At 40.5% G+C, this 18,486-nt stretch overlaps 1 protein-coding gene across 3 annotated transcripts in view; it reads right to left on the reverse strand.

Moving 5' to 3' along the window:
• Positions 1-18,486, reverse strand: part of myo5b (myosin VB) — a 30,711-nt gene that overhangs the window by 11,574 nt on the left and 651 nt on the right. For 2 of the 3 annotated variants that reach the window (XM_076164301.1, XM_076164300.1), the window contains exons 2-20: positions 10,256-10,366; positions 10,006-10,177; positions 8,280-8,424; positions 7,383-7,539; positions 6,784-6,927; positions 6,614-6,695; positions 6,359-6,466; positions 6,041-6,150; positions 5,672-5,937; positions 5,485-5,566; positions 5,229-5,369; positions 4,968-5,090; positions 4,141-4,224; positions 2,782-2,916; positions 2,593-2,690; positions 1,715-1,801; positions 1,069-1,180; positions 719-930; positions 109-265 (exon numbers count right to left, since the gene is read on the reverse strand). In XM_076164301.1, the coding sequence (XP_076020416.1) occupies positions 109-265; positions 719-930; positions 1,069-1,180; positions 1,715-1,801; positions 2,593-2,690; positions 2,782-2,916; positions 4,141-4,224; positions 4,968-5,090; positions 5,229-5,369; positions 5,485-5,566; positions 5,672-5,937; positions 6,041-6,150; positions 6,359-6,466; positions 6,614-6,695; positions 6,784-6,927; positions 7,383-7,539; positions 8,280-8,424; positions 10,006-10,177; positions 10,256-10,366 (2,526 nt within the window). Of the gene's footprint in view, positions 1-108; positions 266-718; positions 931-1,068; positions 1,181-1,714; positions 1,802-2,592; positions 2,691-2,781; positions 2,917-4,140; positions 4,225-4,967; positions 5,091-5,228; positions 5,370-5,484; positions 5,567-5,671; positions 5,938-6,040; positions 6,151-6,358; positions 6,467-6,613; positions 6,696-6,783; positions 6,928-7,382; positions 7,540-8,279; positions 8,425-10,005; positions 10,178-10,255; positions 10,367-17,753; positions 18,221-18,486 lie in introns of those variants that run through there. The other variant, XM_076164302.1, reaches the window with a different exon arrangement.

Consider the following 18,486-nt stretch of genomic DNA (forward strand, 5'->3'; position numbering starts at 1 on the left):
TGGTAAACAGAGCTATGGGACGTGTGCAAATCTTTGGGCCAACAGAAACAAATGCTCAGAAATGAAATAGTTACTCACACTCACAAGGATAGGACAATTTGTTTTTACCTCTTTGTAAATCTTGCGTGTATTCATCCCTCTGGTGTAGGCTTGGATTGTTACGGCAGCTTTCCTCACTCTCAGATATGCGCGGCGTTCTCTCACCATGCGATATTGCTTCTGGCAGATGATGGCGGCACGTGTTAAACGTAGCTGCTCGGCATGCCTGAGAAACACACAGGGAATTAGTGCTGAGGCGTGACTGTCGAAGTGGAAAACAGGGAACGATTGCAAAGAGACAATCAGAAGGTGATTCACACAGGGCCGTATTCAGTGTGCACAAGTGGGATTTCATACCAAGATTGCTCCCTTCTTCAGACTTTAGAGCTACCTGAGGCTTTGAGCACCACGTGGCAGAGTTTCCCTTAAAAGAGGAGTGACTGCAGCTATCCACAATGCAGAATTGGGACTTACTATAAGTGTTTTATCATTAAGAGTGGTCCTCTTAAGACAGGAGATGTAGTAAATCCTGCATAACTGATATGAGCAGGAAAACACTTCTTTTATGAAAACCAAAAAACAACAAGGAAACTCTTGCAGAAGTAATCTAGAGGACTGAGAAGTTCACACGCACACACCGACACACCGACTCTGACTCCAGCTCAAAGCCGTCACTAACCTGCGGGCCAGGTATCCACGGCCGTATCTCTGCAGAGCGATGGCAGTCCTGCGAATCTTGCGGTATCGTACTCTCTGCAGCCAACCACGCACAGTCTTCTGGATCTTAATGCAGGCGGCCCGAAACCTGTCAGTTCTCAGCTTCTCCAGGTAGGCTACTTGGCCCGCTCGGAAAAAGATCTTCGTCTTACCAAACTGGTACATGTCAGGTTCCTGAGTACAGAAGACAAACAACAGAATATACTTTTCTATTCATCATAATAATTTGTAATCTGTTTCCTATCTGAAATCACTACTATTACATTTTTCTAAACTTCATCCTAGGGCTTTAAAGAGGAAGAGATGTCCCACCTTAATCAAAGTCTCCAGCAGGTTCTTGCACACCAGCTTCTTGTCTGCTATGGCCATGTCTGACTTCTTCATCAGTACCCTGTACCTGCTGAAGAAGTCTGGGTATGTCCACCTGGAGATACAGAGGGCTCGGTTTTATAAATCTCATTTTAATTTCTTTAAACTGCATTTCATCTTTGCAGTGCACTCATCCAATATTATTTGATGGATACACATCATATTATCCGTTAAAAATAGATTATATGAAAACAAATGTCATAATAAAAGCCTGCTACATATAAGTAAAAAAAAATAACTGAAACCTCACATTTCTTCTCGTTATAAATGCTTGTAATTTTAAAACCGTGTTAGAATACAGGGGTAGACACTCTTTTAATGCTTTGTGGGAAAAAAAAGCTTTCAATCCTGTTAAGTGAGTAGGGAGAAAGAATTCAAATGGCAGAGATGGTTTGGGCATCTAGTAAATCTTGTCTCATCCCATCTTTACTGTGACACCAATTTGTATTATGCAGAACTTTGAAATGAGGTTTAACTGAGACGTGGCTATCAGTCTAGTCTCAGACAGACACCAAAGTGAAACTATGTTGTTGTTACCAGGACACACTTGACGAAAACCCCAACCTACATGACAATACAAATAGAATACCTTGACGGATAGCCAGCAGCACTAATGCGGATCGTCTCTAGAACACCACACGCCCTGAGCTGCTGCACAGCTCGACTGGAGTCAAACCTACAGCGAGAGCAAGAGACAAAGGTTAAAACATTTCTTCTTCTCCTTCTAGTAAAGTTAAAAGTCCTTCTGAATTACTTCTTAACATTTCCCTCTACCTCTTCTTCCTCTTTGGCATTGCAGGTAAAATCCAGTGTCCAGACTATGTAGCTGTTTATTCTGTTCAGTGGCATCTCAGTTTAACACAAACATGTGACTGAGCCTCATCATTCAATTTAGTTGCCCTGAAGCAAACCCTTGTCCAAAGATATGCCAAGAAGTTGCATGAAGCAGAGGGCAAAGGTCTTTAATTCCTGTTCCTATAAGCAGGTATTACATCATCTGTAAAGACCATGTTTGTTTCATTTTAATGCTAATAAACACAACCTATTAAAAAAATCCTTGTAGAATCCTTGAACTTTTGGATACATATATATATATTTTTTTTAAATACTTCCCACTTAACCTCTTCACTACCTATTACCTAACCAACTGGATAACTTTGAGACAAAATCCATCTGAATCCGATCTGTTTGAACTGACCTGCTGAAGATATTTTCCTAGCTTACAAAGCGCAAAATCTAAATATTACACTTCTCTCATAAATTGAAGCACTATGTGTTGATGCAGGACATTCATTCTTTTGGGTTAGGGCTACTTTCTTGCCCATGTCACTCATTCCCATCGTGGTTAGATTGTAGAAATACTATGCAGGCACAAAATTGTACCTAACTTATACAAATACACAAATAGGTGAATGTAAATACTCCTTAACATGTTTTTGTCATGAAAAGACAATATAAAAAACTCACGAGAACGACTCCTTTACATCATTAGGCTTGATGCAGCGCACATAATGAGGTGTTGTTGCATTCAGGGTGTCCATGAGAAGGTGAAGCGAACTGCGGAACTACATAAACAGGGAGAGAAATCACCAGTAATGCAGCAGCAATAACAGGGAGCCTTGTTGAGGGATAATGTGTGAGGGACTGAGTAGTAACCTGGTGTCCCACAGTCTTCTTGTGCTCTCTGTTGGGAGCTTTTGGAGACGTCTTCGCCGCTCGAACATTGACCCTGGATGATTTTGCGGAAGTGCCAGCTCCCTTCTCTTGGAACAGATCTGCTACAAGCTGAAACTATCCACAAAAACAGAATTGCAGACATATTAATCATTTAACTACTCATGAATCATGTTGTCAGACAACCTGGTGATTATATTAGCTATAGAATAAATCCTGCATAGGTAACCAAAACAGGAGTTCAAACTTGCATTAGTGTAGCAAGCGACAATGGTTTCTCTTCAACATGTTGACATGTGTCAATTTTGCAGCTCTGCTTCCTAAAACTGCAGCAAGAAAAGCTGATAAAGGGCCGGTGTAAAGATTAGGCTGGACTTTCTGGGTTATTCATGTAAAGGTCTCAGCATGCTACCATAGCACGGCGACATCAGAAGCTGTAAAACCAGTTTGGCAGCTCTGTTTCCACCCCCGCGCTGTTGTCACGTGCCTCCAAAAGATCTCAACTTCACCTCAGAGGGGAGCGTTCCTGATTATCTGAAGGTTAATCTGAAGGGTTTGTGATTGTGAAAGAACTGTCCTGCAACTGTGGCTGAGTCAGGAGAGGAGGCTGAGACAAATATGAGCCAGAGACAGAGAGAGAGAGAGAGAGAGAGAGAGACAGAGACAGAGACAGAGACAGAGAGACAGAGAGACAGAGAGACAGAGAGACAGAGAGACAGAGACAACATGTGACAGCCTCCATCTGCTCTCTTCTTAACGGGCCATGCTTCTTTGTTTCTGTAGCTAATCCTGTACTTAGTACTTGGATTCAAATCTTTCACCATCTGTAGCTAGCTAATTCCAAAGCTAAAGTAATTAGAAAGAATGAATTAGATAGACAGTTAAATAAAAGCTACAAGTATGAGCTGGGTGAAGCCTGAATACATTTCTATGTCCACAACCTAAACCTGATACACGAGTGCAGTTTTGCTGACATCATAAAGAATGTTGGACGGCTTCAGGAGCTTTTAACATTTTAGCTCCATTTTCTTCCATCATTCCTGAGCAGGTCACCTTTTTAATACTGAGCTGCTTGTTTCTCTCATCCTTTGCCACATCCACAGACAAGATATGTTCCTTCAATTAGTAATGCCTCCAGGAGAAAGATTAAATATGACAAGCAAGACATCGGGAAATTGCTGATATTCTTTAAAACATACAATGAACCAGCCTCGTGAATAAAAAAACCCCCAAACAAACGAAAAAGAAACAGCTGCTCGAACAAAGCCTTGTTCTTTTTTTTCCACAATTGCAAACAAAGAAAGTGTATGAACTTTAACACAGACTGACAGTTTGCCTTACCTCACTAGCTTTGAGGATATTGATCTGCTCCTCATAGACGGTGTCTCTGTTCTTTTCAAGGAAACCTTCACATTGATATTCCACCTGTCAAGACATTAACATCATTCAGTGAATAGAACTTCAAACTCTGGCGTGTTGAATGTTGTCATTAATGGATATTGTAATGCAGAACCACAATATCATCATTTATTTATGCGCTTGTGATGGAGGGCTAGAAAACCTCAAATGTTGCACCTGTCAATTTTACAGCACATATATAAAATTGTGTGTTTCCCCTCAGGAGAGAACCAGGCATCGGGAAAAAAGACTTTAGTTCCAAAGTTGGTACTGCAGATAGACTGCAGACACTTATTATTTTGTATTATACTTCTATATATAGTTCAAACACGTGGGTGCACACATTTCATTGTGAGACAGTTTCACAATTCCACTGACTGGATTGTGTCAGTGATTACCAATCATCTGTCGGCCTGCATTCCTAACTCAGCTGATAAGTGCTTATGTCCTCAGGTAAGTCTGAAGTCTGAATACAGGGGAGTATTATTTGGTATAATTCCAATTCATGTGTGCATATGTCAGTCAACTCTGAATAAGGTCCAGAGCTTTGATTTATTTTTTGAAAATTAAAGTCATATTGCTAGGGAAGTATAATCACAATTCAAAATGTTTTCATCACATACACGCATGAAGGCAACAAAGTATTTCTAGAGTTCTGTAAAACATATGAATTGCATTAATAAAACTGAATTTCTAGGGAAAGCTCGGTGCAGGTATTACAGTCCCTGAACACACCGTCATGCATGTTTCCTTGTGTGGCGACTTCTTACCTTGTCTGCAAAGTGTATGATTATGAAGGACATGTTGGACATGCGTGGTTTCTGGAAGTGAACGCTGCTGGAGTGCTGCTTGTAAAGCTTCTGGGCCCAATTTTTCTCGGTTCCCTTTGGCACCTGAGACCACACATGAGGAAGTCTAAATAACACTTGAAAAACTCTCTGGTTTACATTCAATTATGACATCACATATAACCAGTGGAAAGACATTACGACAAATTGAAGCTTATAAGAATCTGTAGTTCTTTATCTCACTTTGCACTCTTCGTCCAGCAGGTCCAGAATACCCAATTTAGCCTCGATGAGGTTAATACAGGGCTGGTTGTCGCAGAAGTCTATCAAAGTCCAGGGGATCTGCTCCTTCATGTACTCCTCCTGCTCAAGCTTGAACACATGCTGGAGGGGCAAAACAAGAGCGAGTTTGAGAACCACTTTGAAGTGTTACAATAAAAGCTTTTAAAGCAAAGTAAGTATGCATTATTTAATTATTAAAATATGATGTCAGACTCACAGAGTTGAACTGCTGCTGAAGTTTCTCATTTGCATAGTTGATGCAGAACTGCTCAAAACTGTTCACCTCAAAGGTCTCAAACCTGTAGGGATGTATAATGTATGATTATTATCATTTCACCTTTCACCTTTTGGATGTTAGATATGTATTTTTATCATTTACACTGAAAAAAATGCTGCTTTCTTACCCATAGATGTCCAAGACTCCAATGAAGGAGTTCTGTTTAGAGGAGGTGTGCAGGGCCATGTTAATATGTTCAACTATCCAGTCAAACATGCGTGCGTAAATGTGTTTGGCCAGAGCATCACGGGCATTGGCTGACTGTTTGGTGGACATATTCTTCACATAGGTCTCGGTGGCAGTCACTAACTTCCTGTTGCACAACCAGTGCTCCATCTGTTGCAGCTCCACACCCAGCAGCCTGCAGAAAACTTTAAGGTGGTGGTCGTCCTTCTGCAAAGACAAAAAACAATTAAAGCCTTTTAAACAGTCTTGTTTAATGTTGTACCATCATTTTAAAAGAAACTATAGGAGTATGACTGTCAGGCTGACATACTGAGATGTGACAGGATTCTCCATCTCTCTCTGAGCAGATCTCTACATTCCCCAGATGCAGGATGGATGCCATGATTTTGAAAATGCTGCTTTGATTGCTCTCTTTAATGCCTGGAAACAGAAGAAAACCTCAGATTTTAACAGATGCAGAGCTGATTTATAATCCAAAAGTCAGAAAAACATGGGCACAGGTCATCAGTTTGGTTTCTGATGATTTCCAAACGATAAAATAACATTAACAGGTAATTCATCCAAGTAAAGCCTTGAGATGTAAAGTTGATGATATTCTTACACAGAGGTCAAGAGGTCCAATCCTTACCCAGTAATGTGAAGGCCTCTCTTGTCTTTTCAAAGTCCTCAGCATCATCAACTCCCTCAATGAAGATGTTCTCCCCTAAAGATGTGTAGGTGAAATCTTCTGCACTGGCTGAGAGACAAACAAGGGAAGTGTTAACTAACAAGCAGGTGAAATTCAGAGGCATTCTTCATCTTAAAGCTGTTATATGACTTAAGATAATTGGAAGTATAGCTTTGAAATGCTGTTTAAAAAAAGGAATGTAAAAGGAACACTTACTCAAGTCAAGCTCTTTGAACTCTGATAAGCTGGCAGAGGCACAGAGCTGGTAGAATATGTGGTAGTTCCTCTCATCTTCAGCCTATAAAGCAAAGAGGTACCACCTTTATAGAGTCTTTATTCAAATTACTTATCTAAAGCAAATTAAAAGTAAGAAAAAACTAATTCACCTGAAAAACAACCCGAGACTTCTCTAGTAGATACGTTCGCATGTTGGCACCAATGATGTGGTAATGCCTGCTGAAACCAATCTGGATGTACTTTCCAAACCGACTGCTGTTGTCATTTCGGGTAGTTTTTGCATTTCCAATAGCCTTGTGGACAAGAGGAGGAGGAGGAAAGATTCATTAGTTCACGTATTCAACATCAAAAATGTAAAAAAAATACAAACACAATAAAAATAAACAAACATGAATAAATGAACGTATGCGGGAGTTTGACACTTGGTTCACCTTAACCATTAAGTTCGAACCTACACTCCCAAAACGTTTGACAGGGGTTAGTGCTAGGTTTATTTTTAGTAAGTAAGACATTTGAGTGTTGAATGCAGGTCCTGGAGACTCTCTTGTAACAATCTGCTCTGTCGTATCGATCTTGCTGTACCCTGTATTAGGAGGTAGGACGACTAATCAAGGCAAAATAGTGTTTGGGAGAGGTTAGAGTGATACAGGTTGAGGGGAACCTATTTTGTTGTCCGTCATAGCCCTTCTTTCCTTCACACATACTGGTTCTGTCCCTAAGAAATAGAGAAAAAATGTTAAATACTCACTTCCATGATGGGATTGGAGGCCAACACTTTCTCCTCTACGTTTGTGTCGCTGGCTGAGCCGCCCACAGTAGCGAAGAAGCGCATAGCATACTTTGCAGAGACAGTCTTCCCTGCCCCCGACTCCCCGCTCACTATAATGGACTGGTTCCTCTCATCTCTAGCACAAGCAGAAACACACACAGGATTATTTTTTTTAATATGTAGGTTACAGGCCAGAATATAACGTGAAAGTATATTTCACACTAAAAGCAAAGGAGACAGAGAGACAAATACGGAAGTCCAAGATGAATCAGGACTGACACAGAAGAGAGTACAGCAACGTTACACAATCCTGCCAGTATCCAATGTATGACTAACAATGCATACCTATTACTTTTGAAATACAGTAAACATTGTGTATTCCGTTAGCACAAGGGCATCTGGAAGAACATGTTGGTCTTGTCATGTTGCTGAGACGGTAATTAAAGCTGAGCTGATTAACAGTTTTCCAGTAAAACGGGTAAAGGTCTGTCACTGGAGACCAGAGCACTGCAATTATCCACCTACACTAAGTCTTACACAAATAACCCATGAAAAGCACTTAATAGTTCTTAAAAATAAGGTAAGAGTTTTGTTTTTTAATAGTTCTCACAGGATTTAGAGGAATGTAATCAGTGTTTTCAAGTTTACAAGTCTGGGTCTCATCAACAAGACATTAAAACCTGAAAGTTTACAAGTTTCAACTCCTATCAAACATTACAGCAGACGACTGTAATGCTGACATTCTCTTCTTGTTCATGAGAGAAATGAGCTTGTCCTACTGGGGTTTGATTTTAACTCCATGTCTATGCCATTCCACAGTCACATTATCACAATTTAGCATTTAGCATTTAGCATCTAGGCCTGTCTAGACCTTACCTGGCCATCTGCTTGTAAGCTTCCTCAGCAACAGCAAATATGTGAGGATCCATGTCCCCCATGTTCTGGCCAGTGTAGGCATTGATGACTTCTTCTCCATAGATCTGCAACTGTTCATAGGGGTTGATAGCCACAAGCACAATCCCTAAAGAAAGACAATGTGACAAGGTCAGCACATGGACTGAAGTGGCTGAAAAAACAGCACAATTGTATATGACCAAACCACTGTTCTTATTTTCTGATATTCCTTACTGATAGGCTTCTGTAAGCACATTTATTGCAGTTCATCATTCAGAGTAAATGAGTTAGTTAATGACACCAGTCGGGATTCCACCGTTATGATGATTAGGGCAAACTGAAAACAATTTCTTCCTGCTCCCAGACAGGTATTCCACATTAGAACAGACAGATACAGAACAGACAGTTACTCGTTTGCTTTTCATGCCAAGCACAGATTGTAACTCAGGAGGGCCAACATCAATTAACATCTTCTATTTGAGAGTTGTGGCTACTCTGCATTCTGCTGTATGGAGGCAACTATGAAACTCTGAACTGGATTCATAAACTTAAAAAAGTATCTTAAAAGTGTTTTTGTTTTTTTAATAGACATTTAGCACCGCCCTGGACGTTTCATGTAGCAGTCTTCCTGTCCAGCAGATATCCCATTTGTGACTTAGTGCTACTTGTCTACTATGGCAAGTTTGTTTGACCAATATGGTTGCCCTGACTACAAATCTCTTATCCATACTTGTGGTACTCGACACACGCAAACGTGCGCCAAAGTCCGGCTCGACTGAAGTCTACTGACTTCATTGAGTTAAGTCGTACTTTGGGTACTTTTCCGCACAATGCAAATGTGTGCCGTCATTGCAAATTGCTGCAATGACGACTTCCTTGGATAAACTGCAGGTGAAACTGAGGAGTCAGCTGGAACAAAGCTGAAACAAAGGAACAAAGGCTCCTCACGCAATCCAGGTGACACAATTTCAAACCATGAAACAAAAGACCTGCAGCATTGGTTAAGATGTCAAGATGTTAAGATGTTAGCCCCACAAAAAAGTCGATTATTTAGATTTCCTACCCTGATACAAACACCCCCACAATGCAGGCCTGCCCTTGACGATCCCAAACCCTACATTACAACGTATTCACCCACGCAAACTCTTTTGTGGTGGTGGTTTCAGATTATATGTTTCTAGACTTATTATACCAATTGCAGACTACAAGACAGAAGCTTGTTGTCCTGTGTACATTTAAAGACCCAGTTTGTTTACTTTTCTGTCATGCTGTCGACATCTGGCGCACAATTTTTTCTTCCTGGACTGTAGCTACTGATCCTGAAATGCAGTTCAAACATAGACTGAGTTCACTTTAGTTTTTATTTTTGCATCCGGCCTTCAAGTACTAACTCACTGAAGCGATAGTTCATGTAAACATGACGTGCAGTTCTTTATACTGCGTGCCATGGCGGAGTTACGTTATGTCTTCTTTGAGATTATTCTCCGTGTGTGTGTGGGCCTGCATCAGCTAGTTATCATGTTCAGAGAGGGAGCAGAACAGTAGTGCTGGCGGTTGAGTTAATCTTTTCAGGTATTTTTGAATCAATGAGAGAGAAGCAGAGGGTGTTTATATGTGCTTTTATGCCTTTCTCAGCAGGTAATGAATTAGAAGCCACAGCCGTAGTCTTAGTTGCTCTTTCTTTAGAAAACAAGACAGAGAGACTGACCGCAGTATGTGTAGATGTGGTTGGACTCCAAAAAGCGGACTTTAAGATTGTGCAGGACTGCCGGCTCATGCAGATAGCTGAGAGCGGTGAGGTCATTCTCCCCAACCAGAATGTCAGGATTCCGTAGAAGAGGAAGAGTCTTATCCTTGGCACCAATAGGATACTCCAAAGGCTAGAAGAGAAAGAAAAAAGGAAGATCACTGAGCCAATGCTCTCAGTCTGATGGGGTAACAAAGTGGGAAATAATTACCGATTCATCTTCCAGTTTAAGGTGTAGGATGTGCTCTCCTTCCTTGTAATCTCTCGTGATCTCTGCCGCCTTCCACACATCCTCTGGATCTGGGATCCACACCCTAGTATACTGCAAAAGACATGAATATATGGTATTAATTAAACATTATCTGCTTCATGAACTCAGCTGTGTGTTTTCCATCTCATTATGATTTTTATTAAGAACCTGATTGAGATCATTTCATTTTCTATGACACATTCACCCATTGCAATGTTTACAACCCTTAAATATTGTGTTCAGCACATAAAAGGTGAGTTGAACAAAGGCTTCTTTCAATTCTGATTTCATTCTCGACACTCATTTACAGTGCTTGTCTACAAACGGCCTCATAATTTTTTGAAATGGGCGGTCAGACTCTGTGTACACAAGTCCACACTATTCATCTGATGATTTCCTAACAGACAGCTTCTCCTCCTCTATTATCTTAATTTAGCACACAATGAAAACCACAAGACTAAACATCCATTTAGCAGGAAGAAGGTTGTTCTAATTCATAGAGCAAACTTCATATTTTGATCGATACAAATCATTAGATCTAATTAGAGGTTTTCTGTACGAGTAAACATAGATGAGTCAGCTAGTACCTCACAACCTGTATGTGTGTGTAAAACAAATCCACACAGAATTAGGAGGACCCTTAACTCATATTTTGTAGCCTTGATGTACTAATTTAAGAAGGTACATGGGGAACAAATGATGATTGTATCTGCAGCCGTCAGTAAGCGAGTAACTGCACACCTTTCAAAGCAGTAAAATGCTTATTGAGGACATTTACAAATGGTCCCAGAACACAACATCCAGTCTGAAGCTTTTGATATGAAGCAGGTTGCCTTAGAGAGCAGAGTTGAAAAGTTGAATGAAATAATGACACTCCTTCATTGTACCCAGTGCATTCAAGTGTGGCTATTGTCTGCTTCTCTCTGGTGGTCAGACAGTATATCAAAGTCACAATCCTGGGTGACAATAATGTTGGCAGAGGAGAAGCGAAACACTGTCTGGATTCTGTTCAGGGCTGTTATGTTATGAATATGCTTTCCTCCTGCCAGGCCCACAAACCAGGACTATTCAGGAAGAAGTTTTCCATTATATATTTTGCTCACGCTAATTTAGTGTATCAATATTGCAAATACTGCTTTCACAAACTGTCTTTGTATTCTGCAATTCACTTAGTAAGTTGCTGCATTCTTTGTCATTTACATAAAATCTCTGTATCACATCGTATATCAACATGAAACAATATGGGTTGAAGTTTTTATTCCACTTCTCTTTATACAGTGGATATAAAAGGTCAACACACTCTTATTTAAGTGATAGTAAATAGTTGGATTGTAGTCATATTTCAAGCAGATTAATTTCTTAGTTAATTAGTATCACAGGTGTTTTGAATCTTCTGCCTAACGACCTGGTATACAGGCAACCCAGTAGGTCCTCCTCTAGGGTTTAGTGCTCCTTGGCTTTCATAACACTCAGCTGAAAGCCATTTACATCTGTTACATAATGTTCTATCCAAGGCAGACGTGTCCTATTGAACCCTTTCTGCGTTGCCCGTGAAGAAATACAGTATACAGGATGTAATTATAGGAATGATCGTCAGACAGAATGAATGGTTTAACTTTCATTAAGAGGCATTTACTGTATGTCACTGTGATGTATGTCGTCACACTGACGCCAACCAGCAACCAGCACAAGAACACAACTATTTATCTTATTAAGAACTTCATCAGAAGGTTCTATATCTAATCTATATCTGGCACTAGAGGTGAAAGACAGGCAACAAGACATTAAGATCAACTTGACTAATGGAAGGGTTGCATTGAATGATTCTGTGTTTAGTTGCTTCAATGCAAATCTGTTTCACTGAAACCACAACGTCATTTGAATGGGAAAGCACAGGCTTGCCCGTCTATTACCACATAGTATCATCACAAAACTTCAACAGTAATATAGTGTATTATTGTATTAGTATAAGCAGGCTGCTCCAAGTATTTCAGTAAGATATTGCAAAACTGGAACTTTCTACAATCAATTAACATAATTAATTTTGTTTGTTCAGAATGTTTATCCATCAAAATATGCTATTGTGTAGTCAAGAAATCACATTTTAAAGGCTTATTCAGCAAGGTATTGACTGCCTATCAATCCATGATGTTTTCCCACACAACACTCTGGCTGTGTGCTGTGTAACTCCATTTGTTTGCATTGAACACCAGTCCTTTAAAATGTACAGGAAATAAATTGGACCATTACAAACTTTGCCATAAAAGAATTCAGACAGCTGCAGATTGGAATGCAAGTTTGGATCACGCGTGGTTAAATCATAAACCACAGTGCTGGAGAATCATTAAGGGAAAATTAGGTCATGCATAACCCTCCCCGCCATCTTTTAGCGTTTGTCTTGTAATTAGCTTTTCCCTCATTTGCATATCAGACAGGCTACTCATAAAACACACATTGACACAAATGTTGTGACCTAATTCTGTCTCAGCGTTTTCGTCATTACAGGCTGTCATCAAATGCTTGGGCCGGGGTAATTCAGCATTCCCCTAGTCTGAGTTCAAACAGCATTTGCTTCTAAAGACTCCACTCACAAAACATTTGTATTTAAGTTGTACCTTTTAAATATCAAACACCATTTTCATGGTGCAAAACTTAAACCATTAAATTAGGAAGGACGCAAATTTAAGAAACCTCTCTTACGCTCGCCTGCTCCCTCCCTCCCAACCCCCGCTGTGCCTTCATGTGACGACACCACAGACACACAAAAGCACAGGCAGTACACACTACGTCTGAACTCTAGAGAATGCATCCAGCAAGTGTCAAAAAATGCAAACAGCTCATAGATGCTCTGCCCTTCATAATAATATGGTAATGTTACAACACCAAGGAAGCTTTATGAATGAGCTGCAATTATCAAGGCACATATTTGGCACGGTGTTGTGTAGTTACTCTGATTTTTTTTATGAATTACCCCCATTGTTTGCTGGAGAAAGTGATTATGGAACCTAGAAGGCATATGCAAATTTAATTCACATTGTTTGTTTACAAAGCTTGTAGGGGGAGAAAAAGAAATCAAATTAAGATGAAATATGTTCTATGGCCTAGAAAAGGAAGCTGTCAGGCTACAGCGACAATACAGAGAGCCTTTTCATAGGATGTGTGGACAATGAGGACAAAGCTCAAATATTGCCGTACATCACACGCCAAATGCAGTGTGTGCTGAAAAGAGAATGGTTGAATAAAATTGTAAGATAATTAACAACCTTCTTCATGAAAACTAACTTGGCTAATTTGGAGGAGAAAAGATGAAATAAAAGATCCCTGTTTTCTGTCTTTTGACCACAACCAAATTAGCAGTAAGGAGAGCTCGCCAATAGCAATCAGCTCTAATGCTTCTTGGCTGCAATTAAGTTTAGATTTGTCAATATCTGCCAGAGAAAAGCGTTTTTTTTATGTATGATTTCAAAAATATGGGGGGAATGGGAATGGAGGCTCCATCAGATACACAGTAGATCTGCACCTGTTATTTAGCAGGAGAAACAGGTGTCAACTTTGTGGTGCTGAGTGCATGAGTGTGGTCATGCAAAGAGAGAGAGGAAGGCGGATATACAAGACAACCATGACACCTTTCTATCACGACACATCACAGTGAAGACACGACAGCAGCCAGACTGCATTCCATTAAATATTGTACTTCACTTGACCATGAAGACGGTCCTGTGAGGTGAAGGCTCTAATGAACACAGTGTCTTGCACTAGATGATTGTTCTAAGTTTAGATGTTGGCTGTAGTGCCACCATCAAAAAAAAGGAGAAAACTGAAATTAGGTGGAAGAAGATCTGGTGCTGAAAAACTATTCGAACATTTTTATCGTCAGGGTTTAAAAAGTGAAGTGAGCCTCTGGTTTAATGATTGATGAGATTGAGATTGGAGTTGAGGGTGGTAGAGGTGCCCTGCCCATAATGAGAAGGATTCACAGAGTCTGCACTTCCTCTGTTTGTGTCAAAAAGAAGGTAACAGCAAAAAGGCCGATAGCATTCTCTGGAACGTGCTTAGGTGTCATGTGTCCACTGCTGTAATGCTATGTTCATGAAGCTTGTATTATGGTACAGTGTGGCCATGACCTGGAGAGGGCTGTTCATACAAGAAATCACAGAATATTGATAAAGTGAAGCCATTTGGTTATCAACTGAATCAGCTGATAACAGTGTTTTATGGGTAACAAAGCAGCGAACCATCACACTAGTCAATCATTCACATTTTCTACTACCCACAACTTGTGGTCCTAGTATCTCCAAAAGTACAACAGGAGGAAGAGCCTTCAGTTGTCAGGCTCCTCTCTAGTGGAACCATCTCCCAGATTGGGTCCGGGGGACAGAAACCCTCTCTACATATAAGAGTAGGCCTAAGTTTAAGTGCACCAGCAGTTTTTGTGGTCACCCACATAAGTGGACCTCGATCAGGACATATATACACAAGCATTTTGTAAAAAGGTTTTACAACAGCAGCAGGAATAGGAAGCTGAAGTGCTCACAAGATGGCTGTTAAAGTTTAAGTTACTACTGTGTTTGTTTAAACACAATATCATAAAATTCTTCTAAAGCCTGGCTTTACCAATGCAGCTGGACCCGTGTGTAACAGACAGTGGGTTTAGTTAAAGTCTTCTTATTTCACACAGATGGTAACGCCCCTGCTCCTTCGGGCCCTGAATTTCAATTTCACTTTAAATGAAGACTTCTGTTCTTGATGAGAAAGGGCAACAAAGGAGTGACGACTCTGCATTGTTACAGCAAGTTTGTATACAAAACACAGAAAGACCCCAATGGTTGCAAGATTCTTGCCCCAACACCATACAATTACTCTGACTCCATTTCACAATACCCAGTGGACTTTAATAGAATGGTGATGTCAGTATAATCCTATCTGTCCATTGTGTCTAACACTATTCCAGTAGACAGTAATGCATGGAAAAAAGAAAAACATTCTGTGTCACATTGTGGACAAAGATAAGGCTAAAGGCTGATTCAAACACGATACAGGCCAAGCTCGAGCTACAGATTTGAAGGAAAGAATTTGATCGCGGTATTTAAAAGAATCCTTACAACCAGGAACAGCAGTGATGTGTCGGCTCAGATATCTAGGTGGGGAGGCAGGTGGACGGTAGAGGAAGAGGAATAGCAGAGAAAAAAGCTGCTCTACTGGTTTATGACAGACAAGTGTGCCGAAGAAGTCACGGTATCGCAGACACACAGAAAAAAGGAAGCATCTCCTAACTTTCTGCATTGTCAAAAAAGTGCAGAATAACAATATATAACAACAAATAAGCAGTGCTATTTCACAATCCTTTCACTAGTCTAAGTAACTGGTGCTGTTTTGGGACAGGGGGGAGTGAAACTGCTGTACAGGTGTGTCTGAATTTTCCCTAAAGATCCCTTTTTGTAACCTGCTCACTGGTATTTTGGAATCCCTGAGTAAGGTGACTCATGTTCCAGTCTTCCTCTATAGAACTCGGAAGTCTCCACCTTTCAGTGTGTCAGCACAATGAGATCAGCCTCAGGTGAAAACTGGGTGCGTCCAACAGGAAGCCAGAAGACTTACAGAGGAACTTTGATCTGCTTTGCTCTCTGGTGAAAAGGAGAACTTCACTACATGTCAGGTACACAATTCTAGCTCTGAACACCAACAGAGAAAACTACAGACAAAGGTCAATTTTTATAAAACTATAAAACTTTCCTTCACCTGGAACGACCTAAGTCACAATCAAAGAATTCTATCCTGGTCCAATCAGCATGGAGTCACCTCCTAACTCTCTATGCAGGGGGAAAGCTCAAACTCTGTCTTTCCAATACGGTTCAGTCTTCAAAAACTGCATTTTCTAGGTGGTTAAGTAATAGCTTTTGTATTTCGTAGATAAATGTACCTCAGCATGTTTTTGTGACCAATAGGCTGCAATGAAGCACTGAGTTAGCGTGCTGTTCAATAGACGTCGTATAGCAGAGTAGACATCATTCGACAGACAATGATACAACACACATAAGATGGTTTAGGAATGGGTGTGCCTGTCTGTCTGTCTCCTCTTTGTCACGTCTCACCACCAGCCATCAGCAGGTCTTCCACAACTCTTCAGTGATGTCATTCCCGCAGAACTAATTTGCCTCCTGAGGTATTACACACGCACGCACACACGCAACAAAAGGTATTTGGAGGCTAGAGTTTGGAGCAGACACCTATTAGGCCTATTTAGATCCAACAATTAGGAAGTTGGGCTTTTAATCTAACTTTTATCTACAATAATCACCAACAGTGTAATCACAAAAGGCTTGTTTTTCTAATAGGATTTGAATTTCTCTTTGACATGTAGTTGGATAGAGCTGTTGAGTTAAAAGATTTGTGTAATCCTGTGTATTCAATTGATGACAGAAGCCTTTTGTTTAGCTTTAGATCATCGCTTCAACGTTCAGTACTAATATTTTCGAATACTTAAAAGTGGAAAACAATACAGTATTAAAAAGCCAACTGTCTCAGGCAAACTGCAACCTACAGCAATGTTGAACAAAGCTGCAGCTAATGCACCAAAACTATGTATATTGTGACTCCCTAGTGGATGAAGACGTTAAAGTCTGAAAGTCATCAGCAAACCACTGTGTAAATGTTGAAACATAAGCAACTTTGCGAACCAGGCAAACAACCACCCTCACACCATAAAAGCTGACAGGTTTAAACTTTAAAAACGTATATACACACTCTATTTACATACACTGTGTTACCCAAACCTTCCCTTTATGTAAAGAAAATGTATGGAATGATAAGAGGGCATGATCAGTGAAGCTTAATTCACTTATTTAGTTTATTAGTGGACAGGTTTTGTATTGATGGGACACATTTTTATTAATTGATAGCAGTTATAAATCAGATTTGTTAATTAGTCTCTCACACACACAGACAGACAGACACACGCACACACATACACACACGCACGCACAACCAGCCCTAGGTCATTCATTTTGAAGAGAGACTTTAGGAGTCATCTCTCCATGTCTCAATTTCCTTTGGTAACCTTTGCAGCTCTGTAACCCACAAGACACCTATCATTTTAGTAAAAGTTCAACTAGCAAAATTACGTCGTTCTAATAAAATATAGTGTGTGTGTATGAATGAATATATTGTATTATATATACAATAAAAAACACTCACCAAACAGTACCAACTACTACAAACCAACTACTGTAGCTGTAACTAGACAATGAATAAAGGAAACAATGAAGGCCTGCGTGACAATAGCAAAAACAAAAACACAACATTAGTTCGGCTACTGTCCGCCCAACACAACACCGGGTCACAGGTAGGCCAAGCTACTCGCTCCAACGCTACTTTACGGGAAGTTACAAAGAAAATGTCGCAGGTTAGTGTGTGTGTTTGTATGCGTAAGTCTGAAGAGAAGAAGCAACTCCCCACTCACCTTTGTGTACAACTCGTTCACTGCCATCCTCTGACTCGTCTTCCGTCACTAAACGCTAAACTACAGTCTTTCCCATTTAAAAACACATGACTGTAGCTTCTTCTCGGTGTTGGTATCTTTTAAAACATGTCCAGCCCGTGATGGCGCTGCGCGGTCACCATATTATCCAGGCTAACAGGTGTCCAGTGGCGCTCGGTTCACTTTGTTCGGTGTTGACGTTTGAGTTTGCGGTGAGCTACCCAGAGCCCCTTTTCCTGGTTACGACAGGTGTTTCCGCGGCAATGTTGTTTCAATTACGCGCAACTTCAATTCAACAGAGAAGTAAAAAAATGTTTGAAATAATGTAATTACAATCCACAAGGTGTTATCGACGACATAGTTTAAAAATAAAATAAAAAGTAGAAAACGAAGAAGAAGCGTCCATGTACTTCCTGAGAGTCAGTGGGAATCTGTCCACACACCGAGCTGGAAAAGCTGCCTCCCAAGCCACAGCCTGGTTTCTACACCTACACCTAGTGGACGATACGAGTACTGCAAAATATCCCTTAAAAGCTGCTTCCAAAGCCATAGCCTGGTTTCTACACCTACACCTAGTGGACGACCGGAGTACTGCAACATATCCTATAAACTCAGTCGGGCCCCCAGTACATTCAGAGATCCACTTATCTACCAAATACATGAGATATAACTTCAAATGCGCATCTCAAGGCAACGCTCAGCACTGGAAATCAAC

Source organism: Genypterus blacodes, unplaced genomic scaffold, assembly GCF_046128005.1.
Source record: "Genypterus blacodes isolate CSIRO-AG114 ecotype Tasmania unplaced genomic scaffold, CSIRO-AGI_Gbla_v1 ptg000133l_1, whole genome shotgun sequence".
NCBI classification, from domain to species: Eukaryota; Metazoa; Chordata; class Actinopteri; order Ophidiiformes; family Ophidiidae; genus Genypterus; species Genypterus blacodes.